The sequence below is a fragment of the Stenella coeruleoalba genome (assembly GCF_951394435.1).
Source record: "Stenella coeruleoalba genome assembly, chromosome: 5".
Lineage (NCBI taxonomy): Eukaryota > Metazoa > Chordata > Mammalia > Artiodactyla > Delphinidae > Stenella > Stenella coeruleoalba.
Window position 1 is genome coordinate 15,771,452 of NC_137150.1, and position 24,127 is coordinate 15,795,578.

At 40.7% G+C, this 24,127-nt stretch overlaps 1 protein-coding gene and 1 long non-coding RNA gene across 2 annotated transcripts in view; one reads left to right on the forward strand and one right to left on the reverse strand.

Annotated features, from left to right (window-relative positions):
* The window catches only part of LOC307187348, a 262,872-nt gene that overhangs the window by 198,849 nt on the left and 39,896 nt on the right, over nucleotides 1-24,127 (forward strand). The window lies entirely within an intron of this gene.
* P2RY1 (purinergic receptor P2Y1) lies at nucleotides 21,856-23,427 on the reverse strand (the record flags this gene model as incomplete). Its single annotated transcript, XM_079922075.1, has 1 exon — nucleotides 21,856-23,427. One exon carries the CDS (start codon nucleotides 23,425-23,427, stop codon nucleotides 22,306-22,308), a length of 1,122 nt encoding a protein of 373 aa, XP_079778201.1. The 3' UTR covers nucleotides 21,856-22,305.

Genomic DNA, 24,127 nt, shown 5'->3' on the forward strand with positions numbered 1-24,127 from the left:
ATCTGTATATCTTTTATTTGCTTTTCTCACCTTATTACACTGACTAGAACTTCAAGTCCTATGTTGACTAAGAGGGGTAAAAGCAGAACTGTTTGCCTTGTTCTCAATCCTGGGGGAAAATCATTCAGTCTTTCACCATTAAGTATAATGTTAGCTGTGGTTTTTGTTTGCTTGTTTGTTTTGTTTTTAAAGGATGCTCTTTATCAAGTTGAGGAAATTCCTCTCTTTTCCTGTTTCACTGAGAATTTTTACCATGAATAAATGTTATATTTTATCAAATACTTTTTCATCAATGATATGATCATGTGATCTTTAGTCTGTTAATCTAATGATTATATAGATGGATTTTTAAATATTAAACCAGCCTTGCATCACAGGTCCCACTTGGTCATGAAAATCTTTTTATATATTCTTGTATTCTATTTACTAATATCTTGTTAAGAATTTTTGTGACTATATTCATCAGGGATATTAGTCTATAGTTTATTTTTTATTTTTTGGTGCTCTTTGTCTCGTTTTGGTATCAGGGTAATACTAGTTTCATATAATAAATTGGTAAGTGTTCCCTCTTTTGTTTTCTGGAAGAAATTGGGTAGAATTGGTGTAAATTTTTTTTAAACATTGGTTCAATTCTCCAATGAAACCTACCAAGCCTGGAGGTTTTTTTTTGGGGGGGGGGCAGGGTTTAAGTTACAAATTCACTTTCATTCATAGTCTCAGGACTACTCAAATTGGGTGAGTTGGATAAATTAGTATTTTTGGAGGAATTTTATGTAATGTCAATTTGTTTTTCCTTTTCTTTTTGGCTCTTCTTATTCTAGATTCTTGAGATGGGAGCTTAGATTATTGATTTGAGGGTTTTCCCCTTTTCTAATTAATACTATAAATTTAATGCTATAAATTCCCCTCTTACTACTGGTTTAGCGCCAGTTTTGCCTTGTTCCCCATCTTAGGGAGGGCAAGTAGTCTTTCAGTAGTCTTTCGCCACTGAATATGATGTTAGCTATAATTTTAAAGAAAATATGCTCTTGTGTTCTGCAAATTTTGATATTTTACATTTTCATTTTAATTCAGTTCAATCTATTTTTCTTTATTTCCCTTGAGACTTCTTCATGACCCATAGGTTATTTATGGGTTATTTATAAGTGTATTTTTTAGTTTCTAAGTGCTTGGATTTGTTATCTTTCTCTAATTTATTTCTAGTTTGTGTCCACTGTGGTCAGAGAACACATTTTATATAATGTCAATTCCTTTAAATTTTTTGAGATTTGTTCTATAGCTCAGGATGTGCGTGCTTGCAAAGAGTGTATGTTCTGCTTTTGTTGGGTGGAGTGTTCTATAAATGTCAATTGGATCCTCTTGTTGATAGTGTTGTTAAGTTCTATATCCTTGCTGATATTTGGTCTAGTATTTTATCAGTTGTTGAAAGAGGAATGTTGAAGTCTCCAACCATATTTTTTGATTTGTCTATTTCTCCTTTCAGTTCTATCAGTTTTTGCCTCACACATTTTGCAATATACACACACACACACACACACACACACACACACACACACACACACGTTTAAGATTGCTATGTCTTCTTGGTGGACTGACCCTTTTATCATTACAAAACACCCCTTGCTATCTCTGATAATTTTCTTTGCTCTAAAGTGTAATTTAGCTGCAATTACTATAGCTACTGCTATGTTTCTTTAATTAGCGTTTATATGACATATCTACATTCTTTTACTTTCAATCTGCTATATTGTTATATTTGAAGTGAGTTTCTTATGGAAAGAATAAAGTTGGGTCATGTTTTTAAATCCAGTCTGCCAATCTGTGCATTTTACTTGGTATATTTAGACCCATTTACATTTATTGATTTGTTAGTATTTAAATCATTGGTTTTCTGTTTATTCTCCATGGTTTTTTTTGTTTCTGTTTTCTTTTTTCTGCCTTTCCATGGGTTACTTGAATGTGTTTTTAGAATTCCATTTTTGTTTTATCTACATTGTTTTTGAGTGCACTGCTTTGTATAACTACTTTTTATTTGTAGCTCTAGCTATTACTTTATATGAACATAACTTTTCCTATTTACTGTTGACATTATTTTACCAGTTCAGCTTAAGGGTAGAAACCTTAACTCTCCTTTATGTCTCTTTACCCTACCTCATTTATAATTATCTTAAATATTTTCTCTACATATGTTTAGAACCAAATCAAATAGTATTATAATATTGCTTCAATCATCAAACAATTTAGAAAACTGAAAAGGAGGAAAAATATATATATATTTTTTATATTGAAATGTGGTTGATTTACAATTTTGTTTTCGTTTCAGGTGGACAGCAAAGTGATTCAGTTATACATATATATGTATAACTGAATATATATATATATATATATATATATATATATATATATTCTTGTTTTACATTCTCTTCCATTATGGGTTATTACTGTGCTTTACAGTAGGTCCTTGTTGGCTATATATATATATATATATATATATATATATATATATATATATATTTTTTTTTTTTTTTTGGTACGCGGGCCTCTCACTGCTGTGGCCTCTCCCGTTGCGGAGCACAGGCTCCGGATGCGCAGGCTCAGCGGCCATGGCTCACGGGCCCAGCCGCTCCGCGGCATGTGGGATCTTCCCGGACCGGGGCACGAACCCGTGTGCCCTGCATCGGCAGGCGGACTCCCAACCACCGCGCCACCGGGGAAGCCCTGGCTTTATGTTTTATATATAGTAGTGTGTATACTTTAATCCCAAATTCCTAATTTATTCCTCTCTGTCCCCCTTCCCCTTTGGTAACCATAAGTTTGTTTTCCATGTCTGTGAGTCTATTTCTGTTTTGTAAATGAGTTCATTTGTATCACCAAGATGAATTCTTTTTACATTTTCCTGGGAGGCAGAAAAACCCCTGAATAGAAATAGCTATGTGGTATATCTAAGGCGATGGCCTAGGAGAACTCACAGGATGCCCCATGAAACCTGAGGCCCCAGCAGTAAGATGCTATTCCAAGAAGGGCACGGTATCTGCTCAGAGAGCCATAAATGAAGGGCTCATGCGAATGGCAACAGGGGGGTAACTAAGCAGTGCACTGCGGACACAGGCTGCTTCGTGAGTGCCAGTGTTGAGAGATGATGGTGTGGACCAGATGCCCCCCTTTCAACAACTAAATTTCCTTATGGATTTAAGTCACAGCTTCAAAGAGAAGGGCAGAGGAACGGAACAAAGTGAAGTTAAATTTCTGCCAGATTAGCAGAAGAGAGGCTCATAAAAATTAAGTTGAAGTATAGAAAAATAAATGGAGTGCTATATCTTGCACAGAGGCCTTCGCATCTTACACTCTATTTTCATGCTTTTTTTTTTTTTTTGGTACTCTCCTGCTTCCCTTTCCAACATCCTAGTTCCATCAGAATCACTACCATTATTCCTAATGCTCCAGATGGAACCTCAGGCATTTTTGACTTTTCTTTTTCTCTTCTCCACTTTACTCATATACCCTTATTTCTTCCTACAAAATCTTTTATGCTTCTGCCTCCTTAATTTACCATACCACCATTGTTTGAATGTCTTGCTTAGAGCAACAATGTCTCTGCTCCCCTTTGCTGAATTCCCTATGATGTCATTCTCTTGATTTAAAACTTATCATGACTTTCTGTTGCCTTCTGTAATGAATACAAACCTCGTTGCCTGTTCCATCACAGGGTGGTTTTATTCTGCCTACTTAACCTTAATTTCTCGGATCCACTGAGCCAGAGTGAATCTGTTTTCTCCCTTTCTTCTACCAAAGTTCATCCTGTTTCCAATCTGCTGCCTTTGCTCATTTTTCCATTACACCCAAATGAATAACAAGCCTGGCGTACTTTCCCCTCCTGAATATTAAATTCTGTTCTACTTTTAAAGCCAACTTAACAATTGCCTTCATGAATATGCTTTCTCAGTCTACTCGAGTTAACTGAAATTCTCTTCTCTGTGAAATCCTTTTTTTTGTTTGTTTGTTTGTTTGTTTGTTTTTCTGGTACGCGGGCCTCTCACTGTTGTGGCCTCTCCCGCCGCGGAGCCCAGGCTCGGGACGCGCAGGCCCAGCGGCCATGGCCCACGGGCGCAGCCGCTTCGCAGCCTGTGGGATCCTCCCGGACCGGGGCACGAACCCGTGTCCCCTGCATCGGCAGGCGGACTCCCAACCACTGCACCACCAGGGAAGCCCTGTGAAATCCTTTTATACTCATAGCTTCTTGATACATTTTACCTCTTAACTCTTCTCCATGTGAGATGTTTTTTGGTGCCCATTTAAGTGCCCTGTAAATGCCTGGCACTGTTTTGGAGGCATGGGTTGTAATCATAGAAATATTTAGCCACAATTAGGCACTAACTTCATCCAATCTGAATGGGCATCTGGCCAGTCATCCAGTTCTCTTGATGCATATAACTGAACATCATCCCTGGTTGAGGATACATTATATATCCCTAAATCAATCCCACCGCGAACCTCTATCACTACCTTGGCCACACCTATGTAAAGACAGAAAAAGCAATCACCATGAGAGATAACACTGCGTTGGCAGTCACACTCCAATTGTAGTCTAACTTAGGCTTTTCAGGTTACCTATTGCTGTGTAAGAAACTACCCCCGAACTCATAAATAACCACAATTTTATTTTCCTAATAGATTCTGTGGGTCAGGTTGTCACACACACCTCAGTAAGGATGGATTAGCTTTGCTCTGTGATGTCGGAGGCCTCAGCTAAGAAGAGCCAACCAGTTGGAGGGATTAGAATGGCTGAGCGTTTAGCTGAGGCTTCTTCATGCACGTGTCTGGTGCCTGGGCTGGTATGATCTGCGTGCTAGAGGATCTTGGGTTCTCATTTTCTCTCTCTTTCTCTCTCTCTCTATCTCTCTCAGAAACACACACCTCTGCCTCTCTTTTCAGGGCCTTGCCAAGTAACCTGTCCATATGGTCTCTCCAGCATGTGTCCCCAAGGCAGTCAGCTTCTTATACTGTAACTCGGAGCTCCAAGAAAGAATGTTCCAACCAACAAGGCAGAAACTATGTAATTTTTTTGTGACCTAGTCTTAAAAGTCACAGTGCATCACTTCGCCATATTTTGTTGGTCAAAATAATTACAGACCCTCTCAGATTCAAGGGGAGGGAACATAGACCCCAATTCTTTTTTTTTTTTTTTGGCTGCATTGGGTCTTCATTGCTCTGCGTGGGCTTTCTCTAGTTACAGCGAGTGGGGGCTACTCTTTGTTGCAGTGCGTGTGCTTCTAGGCGCGTGGGCTTCAGTCATTGCAGCACGCGGGCTCAGTAGTTGCACACGCAGGCCCTAGAGCATGTGGGCTTCAGTAGTTGTGGCGCACGGGCTTAGTTGCTCCGTGGCACGTGGGATCTTCCCGGACCAGGGATCAAACCCGTGTCCCCTGCATTGGCAGGCGGATTCTTAACCACTGTGCCACCAGGGGAATCCCTGTAGACCCCAATTTTTAATGGAAAGAAATGGCAAGGGATTTATAGCCATGTTTTAAAACCACCACACAAGCTCTCCCTCACTCTCTAAAGCCAATCTATTTCCTTCTTCCCTGATTCCATCTATCTAAAGACAATCTGCCTAGGCTATGGGGAAACTTACTGCCAAAGTTCCTATTGAGATATCAGTTATTTCCACCCTGGGATCTTTCTACAGCTTGGCTCTTTTATCCTCATGATCTCACATGACCTCCTGGGTACAAGTTTGCTTGTCACCGAATTTTTCTTCTCCATCCAGTTCATTTCCCTTTCTTCCCATTTCTACCCTCTCTTGACCACGCTTCCTACCCTTTTTCTTTCTTTTTGTTTTTTTTGTTTGCTATGTATTCTGGAGACACAATTCTTTCCAAAGGAAACTTCTGTACCCTCAACCTTCTTTTACCAAAAGCTGCTGACAACTTTCCAGTAAAATATTTTGCTCGCTCTTTTTCCCAGTAGAAGCCATTTCTTTTATCTCACTACCCTAACCCACCAGAAAAGGGATAGGCATTCTCCCAGATCCCCACTGCATCTTAACATTATTCCTCCACCACTATGTAACTCTCTCTTTTGAGAGTAATGCCAACTAATTCTTGCTACCTCTCCCCTACTTAGTGCTCTTCTTGCGCACCAACTTTTGAATCAGTTTCCTCCACAACTCCTACAGTCTTCCTGTCACTCAGTGACCCACCAAGTGTCTTAGCCTCACAATTATGTCTCTCCTCTACTGTGACAGCCTTTACTGCCATTGAACTCCAGTAACCACAGCCACTTCTTCTCCTTTGTCCTGTTGATGTCATCCATCTACTCTAGTTTCCCCAAGACCTTGTTTCTTCTGGCATTATAAAGCAATCTCTTTCTTTATACCTTTTTCTATCTTTAATCCCTGTCTTCTCCTCAAACTACTAAGCTCTTTTCCTCAATATCCTCACCAAAACACTTCTTGGGTGATCAGTAATCATTGCTATTTTTATGGTTTGAAAATGCTCTCAATTAAACACCAATGCTTTCTAATTTCTAAATCCAGCAGACTTCTTTATGGCCCTTGCTGTAACAAGGGACACAGATTTACCTCCTCCCTGAAATCCTCTTCTGAGACTGATTTCTTCAGGAGGCTGTCAGGGATCTTCTATGACTCCAATTCTTCCTGCTCAGTATTCTTCTCTGTCCATCCCACCAATGCTGGTGTTGCTTATGGTTCAACTCCACCCGCCTCTGCTGGCCCTTTTTTTTCTGTGCCGACACATTCTCCCTGAGTGCTTACACCTACTTACTTGGTTACAGCTATCATTTGCACATGGACAACCTCTATCTCTTGCTACAACACTAGAATGGTCTTTGTAATGACATATTCTACCTTTCCAACTAGATGTCTTTTAATTATCTCCAACTTAGCAAGCGCTGCAATGTTCTTTACCATACCCCTCTTCCTACACCACCATTGGGAGACATTACTACAACAAAATTTGCAAGTAAAGAAGTAATAATGGTGGTGACTGATTTTAAAAGAAAATAAGCAGATGTGAAATTTTCTACTTATGTGCTGCTAAGCTGTCACAAGCAGGTGGAATTTCTTCAAGTACAGGGTGAATGCTGATTGTCGTGACCAATATCTCTAGGGATAAGCAATTCTCTTAGCTTCTCTATCTTATTAAAAATAGTGCCTCTCTTTGTTCTTATTTTAAGCTCTGCAGGCAACTTTCTGATACATAATTAGATTAAACAAAAAGGCAGATGTCTGTTATTGTGACTGAGATATAGCTGTTGTATACTCCTAAGGTGACATTCTAGTTAGTAAATGATTTTCTTGTCAGTTTACTTGGTGTTAGTCAGTGCCCCAGAGTTGGTGACCTCTAGGTGAACTGTTGAGATCAAGTTTCTAGATCTGCAAAACTGAAGACCAGGCTCTGGACTGTGGTGACTGAAAATAGACCATGAATCTGAAGGTGAGGCCCAGTTAAGGAGGTCAGCAGACCATTCTTGAGGATATATTTTTAGCTGTACATACTTGGCCTTATATATCTTTGTCCCACACAGTGAATATCATGGTACAAAGGCATCAAAAAATTGAATACTTGCTTATTATTTGACCTCAGATATTCAGTAGAATGTCCAAAAGAGCAATTAAAAAATATATATTTCTCAGATTCTTTTCCATTATAGGTTATTACAAGACATTGAATACAGCTCCCTGTGCTATACAGGAGGTCCTTGTTGGTTACCTATTTATATACAGTAATGCATATCTGTTAATCCCAAACTCCTAATTTATCCCTTACCCCTCTTTCCCCTTTGGTAGCCATAAATTTGTTTTCTCTGTCTATGAGTCTATTTCTGTTTTCCAAAAAAAGTTCATTTGTATCATTCTTTTAGATTCCACATAGAAGTGATATTTGTCTTTCTCTGAAAAGAGCAATTTTAAATGCACTCAATCCCACAGCATGAATTTCTAAGAGACTCACTCTCAATCCCACAATGTAAGTTTCCAGGAGAAACACAAAGCCTCCATGGCATGAAAGAAAACAGAAATTTTAATATCCCTATTGGTAGAAATAATATTTGTATTAATACAAAGAGAAATAATAATAACAATAAGAAAATGGCATGTGGAGTGGCGAAACCTTAGCAGCCTCAAGAATGGTATACCTACCATTTATTAAGTGTGCATTATATGGTAGGGGCTTTGCATATTTTTTTTCACTTAATTCTCCTAACATCCTTGGAGCTGCAAATGTTTATGCCTATTTCATAGTTGAGAAAAACACAACCAAGAGGATTTAAGTAACTTGCCCAGGATACAGAAGTAGTAAACGGCAGCGATAGGTAGCTTCAAACCTAAGGCGCTTTGACTGCAAAGCCAATGCTCTTACACGTAGTGGACGTTTGCTATTTTGATGTTAACTTTCAAACCAGAGGGAATAGAATGAAGAGTTAAGCTGTCGAAGTTTACATAAATATGAGTTTCAATTGTACCATCTTAAACTAAAATTAACCATCCTTAGATGTAGGGTAAATGCTGCTTTACTCATTTCTTTGGGAATTCCAAGTGAAATCTTCAGAAGAAAATAACATTTAAAAAAACGAGAACACATGTAACAAAATTAACAACTAAGATTCTTTTTTTTATTCTTTAACATGTTTATTGGAGTATAATTGCTTTACAATGGTATGTTACTTTCTGCTTTATAACAAAGTGAATCAGTTAAACATATACATATGTCCCCATATCTCGTCCCTCTTCATCTCCCTCCCTCCCACCCTCCCTATCCTACCCCTCTAGGTGGTCACAAAGCACCGAGCTGATCTTCCTGTGATATGCAGCTGCTTCCCACTAACATCTATTTTATGTTTGGTAGTGTATCTATATCCATGCCACTCTCTTACTTTCTCCCAGCGTCCCCTTCCCCTTCCCTGTATCCTCAAGTCCATTCTCTAGTAGGTCTGCATCATATTCCCGTCTTGCCCCTAGGTTCTTCATGAGTTTTTTTTTCTTTTAGATTCCATATATATGTGTTAGCATACGCTATTTGTTTTTCTCTTTCTGACTTACTTCACTCTCTATGGAAGTCTCTGTGTCCATGCACCTCACTATAAATCACTCAGGTTCGTTTCTTTTCATGGCTGAGTAATATTCCATTGTATATATGTGCCACATCTTCTTTATCCATTCATCTGTTGATGGAAACTTAGGTTGCTTCCATGTCCTGGCTATTGTAAATAGAGCTGCAAAGAACATTTTGGTACATAACGGTTTTTGAATTATGGTTTTCTCAGGGTACATGCCCAGTAGTGGGATTGCTGGGGCGTATGGTACTTCTATTTTTAGTTTTTTAAGGAACCTCCATACTGTTAGCTACAGTGGCTGTATCAATTTACATTCCCATCAACAGTACAAGAGGGTTCCCTTTTCTCCACACCCTCTCCAGCATTTATTGTTTGTAGATTTTTTATGATGACCATTCTGACCAGTGTGAGATGATATCTCATTGTAGTTTTGATTTGCACTTCTCTAATGATTAGTGATGTTGAGCATCCTTTCATGTTGGCAATCTGTATATCTTCTACGGAGAAATGTCTATTTAGGTCTTCTGCCCATTTTTGGATTGGGTTGTTTGTTTTTTTGATATTGAGCTGCATGAGCTGCATATAAATTTTGGAGATTAATCCTTTGTAACTTGCTTCATTTGCAAATATTTTCTCCCGTTCTGAGGGTTGTCTTTTCGTCTTTTTATGGTTTCCTTTGCTGTGCAAAAGCTTTTAAGTTTCATTAGGTCCCATTTGTTTATTTTTGTGTTTATTTGCATTTCTCTAGGAGGTGGGTCAAAAAGGATCTTGCTGTGATTTATGTCATAGAGTGTTCTGCCTATGTTTTCCTCTAAGAGTTTGATAGTTTCTGGCCTTACATTTAGGTCTTTAATCCATTTTGAGCTTATTTTTGTGTATGGTGTTAGGGAGGGATCTAATCTCATACTTTTACATCTATCTGTCCAGTTTTCCCAGCACCACTTACTGAAGAGGCTGTCCTTTCTCCACTGTACATTCCTGCCTCCTTTATCAAAGATAAGGTGACCACATGTGTGTGGGTTTATCTCTGGGCTTTCTATCCTGTTCCATTGATCTATATTTCTGTTTCTGTGCCAGTACCATACTGTCTTGATTACTGTAGCTTTGTAGTATTGTCTGAAGTCAGGGAATCTGATTCCTCCAGCTCCGTTTTTCTTTCACAAGATTACTTTGGCTATTTGGGGTCTTTTGTGTTTCCATACAAATTGTGAAATTTTTTGTTCTAGCTGTGTGAAAAATGCCAGTGGTAGTTTGATAGGGTTTGCACTGAATCTGTAGATTGCTTTGGGTAGTAGAGTCATTTTCACAATGTTGATTCTTCCAATCCAAGAACATGGTATATCTCTGCATCTATTTGTATCATCTTTAATTTCTTTCATCAGTGTCTTATAATTTTCTGCATACAGGTCTTTTGTTTCCTTAGGTAGGTTTATTCCTGGATATTTTATTCTTTTTGTTGCAGTGGTAAATGGGAGTGTTTTCTTGATTTCACTTTCAGATTTTTCATCATTAGTGTATAGGAATGCCAGAGATTTCTGTGCATTAATTTTGTATCCTGCTACTTTACCAAATTCATTGATTAGCTCTAGTAGTTTTCTGGTTGCATCTTTAGGATTCTCTATATATAGTATCATGTCATCTGCAAACAGTGACAGCTTTACTTCTTCTTTTCCGATTTGGATTCCTTTTATTTCTTTTTCTTCTCTGATTGCTGTGGCTAAAATTTCCAAAACTATGTTGAATAATAGTGGTGAGAGTGGGCAACCTTGTATTGTTCCTGATCTTAGTAGAAATGTTTTCAGTTTTTCACCATTGAGAATGATGTTGGCTGTGGGTTTGTCATATATGGCCTTTATTATGTTGAGGAAAGTTCCCTCTATGCCTACTTTCTGGAGGGTTTTTATCATAAACGGGTGTTGAAATTTTTCAAAAGCTTTCTCTGAATCTATTGCGATGATCATATTTTCTCCTTCAATTTGTTAATATGGTGCATGACACTGATTGATTTACGTATATTAAAGAATCCTTGCATTCTTGGGATAAACCCCACTTGATCATAGTGTATGATCCTTTTCATGTGCTGTTGGATTCTGTTTGCTAGTATTTTGTTGAGGATTTTTGCATCTATGTTCATCAGTGATATTGGCCTGTAGTTTTCTTTCTTTGTGACATCTTTGTCTGGTTTTGGTATCAGAGTGATGGTGGCCTCGTAGAATGAGTTTGGGAGTGTTCCTCCCTCTGCTACATTTTGGAAGAGTTTGAGAAGGGTAGGTGTTAGCTCTTTTCTAAATGTTTGATAGAATTTGCCTGTGAAGCCATCTGGTCCTGGGATTTTGTTTGTTGGAAGATTTTTAATCACAGTTTCAATTTCAGTGCTTGTGACTGGTCTGTTCATATTCTCTATTTCTTCCAGGCTCAGTCTCAGAAGGTTGTGCATTTCTAATAATTTGTCCATTTCTTCCAGGTTGTCCATTTTATTGGCATATAGTTGCTTGTACTAATCTCTCATGATCCTTTGTATTTCTGCAGTGTCAGTTGTTACTTCTCCTTTTTCATTGCTAATTCTATTGATTTGAGTTTTCTGCATTTTTTTCTTGATAAGTCTGGCTAATGGTTTATCCATTTTGTTTATCTTCTCAAAGAACCAGCTTTTAGTTTGACTGATCTTTGCTATCGTTTCCTTCATTTCTTTTTCATTTTCTGATCTGATTTTTATGATTTCTTTCCTTCTGCTAACTTTGGGGTTTTTTTGTTCTTCTTTCCCTAATTGCTTTAGGTGTAAGGTTAGGTTGTTTATTTGAGATGCTTCTTGTTTCTTAAGGTAAGATTTTATTGCTATAAACTTCCCTCTTAGAATTGCTTTTGCTGCATCCCATAGATTTTGGGTCGTTGTGTTGTCATTGTCATTTGTTTCTAGGTATTTTTTGATTTCCTCTTTGATTTCTTCAGTGATCTCTTGGCTATTAAGTAGTGTGTTGTTTAGCCTCCATGTGTTTGTATTCCTTACAGATCTTTTCCTGTAATTGATATCTGGTCTCATAGCGTTGTGGTCGGAAAAGATACTTGATACAATTTCAATTTTCTTAAATTTACCAAGGCTTGATTTCTGACCCAAGATATGATCTATCCTGGAGAATGTTCCATGAGCACTTGAGAAGAATGTGTATTCTGTTGTTTTTGGATGGAATGTCCTATAAATATCAATTAAGTCCATCTTGTTTAATGTATCATTTAAAGTTTGTATTTCCATATTTATTTTCATTTTGGATGATCTGTCCATTGGTGAAAGTGAGGTTTTAAAGTCCCCTACTATGATTGTGTTACTGTGGATTTCCCCTTTTATGGCTGTTAGTATTTGCCTTATGTATTGAGGTGCTCCTATGTTGGTTGCATAAATATTTACAATTGTTACATCTTCTTCTTGGATTGATCCCTTGATCATTATGTAGTGTCCTTCTTTGTCTCTTGTAATAGCCTTTGCTTTAAAGACTATTTTGTCTGATATGAGAATTGCTACTCTAGCTTTCTTTTGGTTTCCATTTGCATGGAATATCTTTTTCCATCTCCTCACTTTTAGTCTGTATGTGTCCCTAGGTCTGACGTGGGTCTCTCGTAGACAGCGTATATACAGGTCTTGTTTTTGTATCCATTCAGCCACTCTATGTCTTTTGTTTGGAGCATTTAATCCATTTACATTTAAGGTAATTATCGATATGTATGTTTCTATTACCATTTTCTTAATTGTTTTGGCTTTATTATTGTAGGTCTTTTCCTTCTCTTGTGTTTCCTGCCTAGAGAAGTTCCTTTAGCATTTGTTGTAAAGCTGGTTTGGTGGTGCTGAATTCTCTTAGCTTTTGCTTGTCTGTAAAGGTTTTAATTTCTCCGTCGAATCTGAATGAGATCCTTGCTGGGTAGAGTCATCTTGGTTGTTGGTTTTTCCCTTTCATCACTTTAATTATGTCCTGCCACTCCCTTCTGGCTTGCAGAGTTTCTGCTGAAAGATCAGCTGTTAACCTTATTGGGATTCCCTTGTATGTTATTTGTTGTTTTTCCCTTGCTCCTTTTAATATTTGTTCTTTGTATTTAATTTTTGATAGTTTGATTAATATGTGTCTTGGCGTGTTTCTCCATGGATTTATCCTGTATGGGACTCTCTGTGATTCCTGGACTTGATTAACTATTTCCTTTCCCATATTAGGGAAGTTTTCAACTGTAATCTTTTCAAATATTTACTCAGTCCCTTTCTTTTTCTCTTCTTTTTCTGGGAACCCTATAATTTGAATGTTGGTGCATTTAATGTTGTCCCAGAGGTCTCTGAGACTGTCCTTAATTCTTTTCATTCTTTTTTCTTTATTCTGCTCTGCAGTTGTTATTTCCACTATTTTATCTTCCAGGTCATTTATCCGTTCTTTTGCCTCATTTATTCTGCTATTGATACCTTCTAGAGAATTTTTAATTTCATTTATTGTGTTGTTCATCACTGTTCGTTTGCTCTTTAGTTCTTCTAGGTCCTTGTTAAACGTTTCTTGTAGTTTCTCCATTCTATTTCCAAGATTTTGGATCATCTTTACTATCATTATTCTGAATTCTTTTTCAGGTAGACTATTTCCTCTTCATTTTTTAGGTCTGGTGGGTTTTTGCCTTGCTCCTTCATCTGCTGTGTGTTTCTCTGTCTTCTCATTTTGCTTATCTTACTGTGTTTGGGGTCTCCTCTCTGCGGGATGCAGGTTCGCAGTTCCCATTGTTTTTGGTGTCTGTCCCCAGTGGCTAAGGTTGGTTCAGTGGGTTGTGTAGGCTTCCTGGTGGAGGGGACTAGTGCCTGTGTTCTGGTGGATGAGGCTGGATCTTGTCTTTCTGGTGGGCAGGTCCACGTCTGGTGGTGTGTTTTGGGGTGTCTGTGGCCTTATTATGATTTTAGGTAGCCTCTCTGCTAATGGGTGGGGTTGTGTTCCTGTCTTGCTAGCTGTTTGGCATAGGGTGTCCAGCACTGGAGCTTGTTGTTCGTTGAGTGGAGCTAGGTGTTGGTGTTGAGATGGAAATCTCTGGGGGATTTTCGCCGTTTGATATTATGTGGAGCTGGGAGGTCTCTTGTGGACCAGTGTCCTGAACTTGGCTCTCCCACCTCAGTGGAACAGCCCTGTCGCCAGGGTGGAGCACCAAGAGCCTGTCCACCACACGGCTCAGAATAAAAGTTAGGAAAGAAAGAAAGAAAGAAAGAAAAAGAAAGAAAGAAAGGGAGGAAGAAAGAAAGAAGATAAAATAAAATAAAGTTATTAAAATAAAAAAATAAAATATGTTTATTAAGAAAAATAATTTTTTTAAGTAATAAAAAAAAGTGGACAGATAGCACCCTAGGACAAATGGTAAAAGCAAAGCTGTACAGACAAAATCTCACACAGAAGCATACACATACACACTCACAAAAAGAGAAAAAGGGAAAAAATATATATATCATTGCTCCCAAAGTCCACCTCCTCAATTTGGGATGATTCGTTGTCTATTCATGTATTCCACAGATGCAGGGTACATCAAGTTGATTGTGGAGCTTTAATCCACTGCTCATGAGGCTGCTGGGAGAGATTTCCCTTTCTCTTGTTTGTTCTCACAGCTCCTGGGGCTCAGCTTTGGATTTGGCCCCGCCTCTGCGTGTAGGTCCCCGGAGGCGTCTGTTCTTCGCTCAGACAGGACGGGGTTAAAGGAGCCGCTGATTCGGGGGCTCTGGCTCACTGACGCCGGGGGGAGGGAGGGGCACGGAGTGCGGGGTGAGCCTGCGGCGGCAGAGGCCTGCGTGACGTTGCACCAGCCTGAGGCGCAGTGTGCGTTCTCCCGGGGAAGTTTTCCCCGAATCACGGGACCCTGGCAGTGGCGGGCTGCAGAAGCTCCCGGAGGGGAGGTGTGGATAGTGACCTGTTCTCGCACACGTGCTTCTTGGTGGCGGCAGCAGCAGCCTTAACGTCTACTGCCCATCTCTGGGTCCCGCGCTGATAGCCGTGGCTCGAGCCCGTCTCTGGAGCTCCTTTAAGCAGCGCTCTTAATCCCCTCTCCTCGTGCACCAGGACACAAAGAGGGAAGAAAAAGTCTCTTGCCTCTTCGGCAGGTCCAGACTTTTCTCCGGACTCCCTCCCGGCTAGCCGTGGTGCACTAACCCCTTGCCGGCTGTGTTCACGCCGCCAACCCCAGTCCTCTCCCGGCGCTCCGAAGCCTGAGCCTCAGCTCGAAGCCCCGCCCGCCCCGGCGGGTGAGCAGACAAGCCTCCCGGGCTGGTGAGTGCCTGTCGGCACCGATCCTCTGTGCGGGAATCCCCCCGCTTTGCCCTCCGCACCCCTTTTGCTGTGCTCTCCTCCATGGCTCCGAAGCTTCCCCCCTCCGCCACCCGCTGTCTCCGCCCGCGAAGGGTCTTCCTAGTGTGTGGAAACATTTCCTCCTTCACAGCTCCCTCCCACTGGTGCAGGTCCCGTCCCTATTCTTTTGTCTCTGTTTATTCTTTTTTCTTTTGCCCTACCCAGGTACGTGGGGAGTTTCTTGCCTTTGGGGAGGTCTGAGGTCTTCTGCCGGCGTTCAGCAGGTGTCCTGTAGGAGTTTTTCCACATGTAGATGTATTTCTGATGCATTTGTGGGGAGGAAGGTGATCTGCGTCTAACTCTTCCGCCATCTTGAAGCTTCTCAACAACTAAGATTCTTTGTGTTGATTTAAAAATAGTTTTTAAAAAAAATCTCTCATGTCCTATTCCATAACTCCACGCTACCTTTTGCTGAGTAGTGTCATTTTTTAACTTTTTTGACCAGGTCCTCAATAAGAAATCAAATGTCCACTGTGACCCAGGGCACAAATACACGTAAATATATGTAAATATATGTGTTATGTGAGTGTGTGTGTGTGTGTGTGTGTGTCTGAAGTTAAAATCACAAAGACTTGCTCACTGATTACGGACTGTGATCTATAATGTTCCATTATGTGAATGAGTGCCTATCATAACCCACTATACTCATTTTCTGACCCACCAATGGGTCAAGATCCACAGTTTGAAGAGCCCTGGGATGTGGGAGGAATGTGTTAATAGGAGTTAGAACCCTCAGTTTTTTTTGCTACTTCCACCTTTGAATGTGAAAATTTGACTCCCAGGAGCAAACTGAGGTGACTGGATTGGATCATCTCCAAGGCCTCCTTCTGTTTTAATCTATCATCAGGGAGTTTCCACCTTCACACAGACGATCTCCCTTTATCTGGTAAACAGGAAAGGCAGTGCATTTTTCCCCCTCTGTGCAGTACTGACTGCTCCCACATGCCTCCCATCACCCCTACTCCTTACCCATGTCCATTTCTATGGGGCTTCAGTGCTGTCAGCTGCTCAGCCCAGGGGCCTGACTCCATCCACAGCTGTTGTTTGGATCATCGGTCCCAGAAACCATGCTGGCTGGGGATGTTAGGCCCTAGGGTCTACCCCAAAGCAATATAACCTTGCAGGGTTAAATCAAGTAAGCACAGTATTAATATTTACATGGATTTCTAGTGACATATGTTGTGTCTTTAATGGCCCATCCATCAGACTTTTAAACCATAACAGATCTATTTTGAATTTAGGACATGTTTTTTACATTTGGAAATAGAAACTCTGACCATATCTGGCAGCAAAAGTCTAAACCTCCTGAAAAGAAAATATAAACTTCCCAGTTCATTAAAGTAAAAAAGAGAATTTAAACACAGTATATTTACTTGTGGATAGAGAAGTTTCTCTGACTATAATCCCAAAGTGATTTTGAAAATCACAGGGTGCCCAAAGCGTTATGGTAAATTCTTCTTAAGTCAGAAAGATAATTATCTGTATAATTTCTGTGTATGCACTAAACAAACTTACACACACACACACACATATACATAGCCACAAAACTCTGCCAAAGCTGACGTTAGTAAGTGAGGACTCCTGAGTGGTGAAGTCTGGATAGTATAGTCAATTAAGGAGTTAAAACTGAGTGACAGTATCTTAGGGGCTGCAAGAGATTTGCATTTTTCTACCCACAGGATTCTGTGATAGGGCACCTGTCTCAGCAGACAACCAAAAAATCCAGTGCAGGACCATAGTGCACTTACCTTCCCCACTAAGGAAAAAAAGTAATGCTTTAAGCATGTGTCCATTCCAGGTACAGCTTTTCACTGCATAGCAACGTATATATGTGTGCATATGTGTGTGTGTGTGTGTGTGTGTGTGTGTGTGTCTATCAATATATAAACTTGAGAGAAGTAGGCAATGTAGGCTAATAGATAAACAGAAACCACAAAGGATTATTAGAATCACTACCTCCATGGATTAAAAAATTAGAGGAGGCATTACATTATATTAGATTACAGCTAACATTTTAAACACAGAACACTAGTATGAGAAATATGTATTAAGATTGTGTTCCATATTTTCCTCAAAGAATTAAATCAAGTTCCTATTAATATTTAAATATCAAATAATGATGATCTTATCAGTTACCTTGCACCAGGATTCTTTCTTTAACACTTCACTTCTTACAGTCCAGGCTACATGTTAAGAGATGCCTGCGCTGATTCAATATATCCTAGTATTAGTAGGATACTAGTAAGTAGTATTGCCAATATTTGCCAGCTGGTATAATGGTACATGTCAAAATTTGGGGAAACTTGTAAGTATTAGTACTATAATAACATAGAAGCCATCAGACCACATTTCATAGTTTTATTGAGACTTTTTCAGTTTTAACTGTCTATGGTAGGTACAATTCTAATGACCATGATTATATCAAAGCTCTGCTGTTATTACCAACAGCAGATACGAAGTTGGCTGCCATGCCATGGGCACACACACACACACACACACACACACACACACACACACACTCCAAGCTGTACACTCCTGCATGCAAACTTATAGGAAATATACATTCCTTTAAAACACAATTATGCACAATTAGTCTGGAATCTGTTAAGCTACCATTGATTTCGATAAACCTGAGAAAGCTCAAAATGTCAAGTAACACTGTTTCCATACTGCTCATTCAATGGCACTATTAATCACAAAGAAATCTAGTTCAATTATCTATATTAAAATTACAGATATTATAAAAATAAACATTTTGGCAAAAGCACTAAAACATACTAGAATTCAAATTCACAATTTTTGATATGTAACATATATTCCCCTTCATATTAATTTGTAATGATGTGTATAATACAATGTACAACAGAACTAAAAAACTGAAACAGGATTCAGCAGCTAAATAATATACAGTTATTACTGTAAAAATTGGAATTAAAGTTATCAAATGAACAAAGAAAACAATAAAATTACTAGCAGTGTTGAACTTGCTGGTAGTGTGTTACTTAGAAACTCCATCTCACAGAAATTAAGATTATACTATTTCACCTTGAAACACAAAATAAAAATTGAAGCGGAATTGAGCACAGTAACTGATTACATCAGCTGCCTCTTTCTCTCCCCATCTCCCTAAAGTATTTCCTCAAACTCTAATGTTGTATCTGTAATGCCCATCTCACCATACTTCTAAAACGTAAGAGATCTCCTTTGAATTTAGGACAAGGCTTTTGCATTTGGAAATGGGAAGCTCTGACTGTATTTGGGGACACAATTCCAAATGTATTAAAAAGACAATATAAACTTTTCTACAATAGTATATAAAATGTAGACAGTACAGACCCAGTCTGGCTAAGATATTTTGTATTTACTATCGATTGACACCAAACTGTGTCTATGTAGATAGAACCCTAAATAAAAAGAAAAACGTGCAAAAGCATTTGTAGAGAAGATGAATCACTTGTATCACAAAACAGATTTTCGTATTTTAGATAAAAGAAATCTGAAGACCTAAACATTTCAAGATACTGATATTTGGAAAGCATCATAATATACAGTAACTCTCATTTTTTATGCATCATATATATGTAAAATACACCAGTGTGACATATTAATATTATACATTGTAATAAATATAATTCACCTCAGTATGTTGGAACTTTCAAGAAAGTTCTTCAGTCTGTACAATGGGAGGGCTGTGAGCTTCATCAATAAATACTATTATGATAGTTACAATTTGACCAGCAAAGTTAAAGCTTCACTATATCTCTAACTAATTACAAATCTTTATTGTCACTAGTCCAATTCCAGCTGCTACAAGCTGCTACAGTGCTATAAGCACTGACATCTCTTGTATCCAAAGGCAATGTAGTGCACTGCCCTGAGGAGACTGAGAAAACCTACAGGTCATATCCATATCACAGTCGGTGAACTTTGTATGAATTTTCAGTCAAGGACTGGAATTGAACAGTCCTGGAAAATACAGTAGCAGACTTCATGCACCTCTGGCTTTACCACATCCCCTAAGGCCCCAACAGATGGATGTCATCTAACCCTTTTAATCCACGGAGAGTGGGCTTGCCAGGGTCAAGAGTTCCACAGCTGGCCAAGTGGCAGTGTCACCATTTTAACTCCAAATCCTACTCTCATGCTGTATCTCTTCTTGGTCTGTGTTTTTAGCATTTCAGTGCAAACACTGATGCAAACAAGTGCAAACATTGTTTGCAAACAGGTGCAAACATTGATGTTCAAAGAGTCAAAGATGCCAACTGATGAGCCATAAAACGCCTTGAGCTTGGCATTCAAACAGTTTTGTAGTGTGAAATTTAGTTAACTGCTAAGTTCTGTAATTTTGACTCTTTTATCAAAATGCCAGTAGATTTCTGCCTTTACTCTTAAAATACCTACTCTTATCATGTATCATGAATCAGATCTTCAGCCAATAGATCACCATTAGCAGACTCGTCCCAGAGACCAATTTGTGCCTGGAAGGGGTTGGAGAGATCATTCTTGTCACTATTAGGCAGGCATCTGCATGTCATCATTGTCTACCATGTGATGTATGAAGCTAAAGAAGAAACACTCTGGAAAAAGCATGCCCAGGAGTAAAAGAGCACTTCTAGTCACTGTTCATCTCCACACTGGACCAAAAGAAAGTTCTCTGGAAGCTGAAACAACGTACTTAACACATACTGTAAACCAGCCTGGGCATCAGACCTAAAAGGAAGAACACTAAAGTAAATGGTGAGGGAATATTATAGAAATGTGTACCATTAGCCTTCGAGTTTAAGGATGATACGGGCTTTGACATTTCCATTTTGGACAATTTAGTGATATTAATTGTGTCTCACTGAACATGATATTTGACAGGGGTAACACACTCATGACATATCTTAGTCTTTTTCTTTTAGGATTCCACAACAGACAACACTGCAGGGCCCTAACCAAATGAGAACCTAGCTAACCCTTCTCTTTTCTCAAAATGGGGAGGTGTAGGTAGGACATCTAGAAGGTTTCTTCTTGACTTGGTTTCTATAATTCTGTGCTTTAAGACTGAACCTGTGAAAAAGCAGCACTCTTTAGGATGGCTAAACACAGCTTTTCTTCATTGATCTTAGTGGCTGGAGCAAGTCTAGGAAGAAACTTTAGGGCTCACAAATCTGCAGTCCACTGAGGTCCTGCAAGAACTGAAGCCCAGCTCTGACTTCCCTGTCACCAGGTCCCACAGGGCGCTAGGGTTCTCACCTTGAGGCACAGCCCCAAACTGCTCTACATATAAAGTGCTTTCAAACAAGTTACCCCACCATCAGCTGCAGACTCTGATATTGGCTTTGTTGGGGGTACCTTCACCATTAAAAATTCCTTTGACACTGGATTTATTTATTTGGTGTTGGAAATTGTCACCTCACCTCATTATTCGGCATTATATCGAATTTGACCATTTCAAAGGCTAGAAATGCCGCAATTCAATATTCACTGAACATCATTATTAAAGTTATTGAAGTATTTTACAGATTTGTCATTACTGCCCAGCAGAGGGAAAATATAAAAGAAAACACTGTCTGGTTAAACTATTGCTAGTCTGATTAGTAGTTTCTATACCTTACTCTTTAGTGCTGTGGTACTTCAAGTACTTGAATTTAATTCCTCATATTTCCCTTTCCCATATGTCTGGAGTTTTTTCCTTCAAATATGAGGCTGTAAGATCCAGTGAAGCATCACAGCATTTCATTCTACCAACACAACCCATACACATTCTTCCTTCTTCTTTTTATATTGCATTTAATGTTTTCCAGCATTTGGAAGGAGCAAAAGCAAAACAAAACAAAAAAAGGGCCTTTACACCATAATTAATTTAAACTAAAGTCCTTATTCTAAGAATGTCTTCTCCCCACTCCCAGTTGCCTCATACGTTCGAGAATATGTTTGCCGGCTATGCATTACGGATGACTGTCAACCACTCTCCCGCCTGCCCAACATCCCTCGCCTCGCTAACAGTTATTCAACCTTGGTCTGTAATTTATCTGTGATTTTGAAAACTGTTTTTACAGATGGAAGTGAGCATTTGTACTGGAACACAAACACACTCCTAGGGCACTGCACAGCAGTGGTGCAAGTAAATGCTCTTTGTCACAGGAAGTCTAACAGAGTTTGTGGTGTTTACAAAGGAAAGTACATGCACTTTGATTATTTTGAAGGCATTTTACCTGTCAGATAATATATACAGGATTCCACCACCAAACATTTAGCACCCAACGCAGAGGGAGCAGTTTTCTAGAAATCACTGGGAGATAATCACTTTTGAGACTTGTCAATTCATTGACTTGATTTTTCTATTCAATTCTCCAAAGTAATTCAGCCAGCCATCACCTATGCTTACAGGACCAAGAAACACCCAGCTGCAATCTGTTCATCTGCTACCGAGTGAACCGAGTTTAGTATTCTGCTGTACTACAGTAATTTGAGGATGTGAAGTTTCAATTTGTTCCCACCTCAGATTATTAAAAACAATAAAGACTAGATGAATCACAAACTCAAGTTTCAGGTGGTCAGTTTTCTTGGAGAAGTTATTAATATCCAAATAGCTCCAGTACTCATGTAAACTTGAAACAGAAGAGCTTGCAAATTTTAAAGGCAGAAGAGAAAGTAAATATTTAAGGATAGTATTATTTTATGTTACATACTTCTGGTGAGAAAGAAGGAAGTCCTTGAAAGCAAACCCAAACAAGCTAAGTGTGGGTGTAGGCATTTCCACTTCTTTTTCTTTTTTTTAAACTCACTGCTTTCTTGGTTTGAATTTTCTCTAATCTTACTAGAAACTTAAAGGGGAAAAAAGCACTTGGCTCTATTAAGCATCCTACCATGTTACAAAAGTGGGTGTTGGGGGATTCTTGCGTCTTCACAAGCTTGTATCTCCGTTCTGCTTGAACTCGGATAAAATATTGAGAGTCATGTCTTCACTCTTGGACTGCAAATTTGCCTCACTTCTTCTGGAAGCTTTCCTGGTGGCCCGGGAGAGTCTCCTTCTGAAGGTATCTCCTGCCAAGAAATAGAGAATGGGGTCCACACAACTGTTGAGACTTGCTAGACCTCTTGTTACCTGATACGTGGCATAAACCCTGTCATTGAAAGCACACATTTCTGGGGTCTGAAAATCCAGCCGGGCCCTCAAATTCATTGTTTTCATCACGTGGAAAGGGATGTAAGACACAGCAAAAACAGTCAGTACAATAATCACCAGGTAAATGGATTTCCTCCTCAGAGGCGAATTGTCCAGGTCTTTGTAAATCAAAGCTCTCACAATTAATCCGTAACAGCCCAAAATCAGCACCAAAGGGACACAGAACATGGCCACAGTCGTGCACATGCTGTAGATGAAATAACTTCGCAGGTACTCGTCTGAGGTGGTGTCATAGCAGGTGATGGTTTTGTTTTTCCGGATCCCGGTGCCGGAATAGAAGAGGATGGGGGAGATCCCCACCACCACGATGAGCCACACCAGCACGCTGATATAGACTGCGTTCTTCTTCTTCAGCCTCCCCAGGGACTTGAGCGGGTACACCACACCGCTGTACCGGTGCGCGCTGATGCAGGTCAGGAACAAGATGCTGCCATAGAGATTCACATGGAAGATGAACCTCTGCAGCTTGCACATGGCATCCCCGAAGATCCAGTCGGTCTTATTGAAGTAGTAGAAGATGAGCGCCGGCAGAGTCAGCACGTACAAGAAGTCCGCCAAGGCCAAGTTGAACATGTACACGGAGATGCCGCTCCACGGCTTCATGTGGAAGACGAACATCCAGATGGCCACGCTGTTGCCCAGGAAGCCGACAATGAACACCAAGATGTAGACAGCTGGCAGGTAGTAGAACTGGAAGCCTGTCTTGGTCAGCGCGCATTTGAACGGAGAGGCGACGGCGGCGGTGGAGGCCACTGTGCTGTTCCCCCAGGGCGAGCCCGGGCCGGCCAGGAAGGCAGCGTCCGTCCCATTGGGGACCGCCGGCCACAGCACCTCGGTCATTCTCTCCTCCCCGACTTAGGCGGCGGCTCCAAGGGGCGAGCGGCGGCAAGAGGGCGGCGGCGAGGGGCGCAGCGAGCATCGGAAAGGCGGGCGAGCAGACGGGAGGGGGCGCCGGGGAACTCTGCGGGAGGGGTCAAGCAGGGGCTCGCCCACGCCGGCTCCGGCCCCGCGTTCGCCGCGGGCCATGAAATCTGCCCCGGGCCGCGACCGAACCGGGCTGGCCGGAGGACCAGCAACTTCCCGGTGAGGCTGGCAGCGCCGAGGTTACACAACAGGGCGCTACGGACACCGCCGCCGACAACTTTCCGACTGCGCTTTCCCGAGGGACCGCGGGTTCGCGCCGGAGAGCGCGCCGGGGGCTCAGTGAGGTCGAGCCAAACTCGCTGAGATGGGGAGGGCGCGCCCCAACCTCCTTCCCCCAAAGATCAACTTCGTTTGGGCATCTTCCTGCGCCCTACCTTGCAAGCCAGCAGCTCGGCTCTAGGGCCCGCGCCGCCGCCTCCGCGCCCCCGGCTCTCAGCGTCTGGGGGCCATCGGAGCGCGCGTGGTCGCAGACTCGTGTGCTTCTGGATCGCGTGCGGCTCGCCGTCTGTGTTAGCTCGCAGGCTCTTCTAGAGACCTGCTTGAGTGCAGGCGGCGGGAGGGCGAGCCGGGCTCCCCGCGAGGATGGGCGGAGTTTGGGCACCCGGGCGAGTCCGCG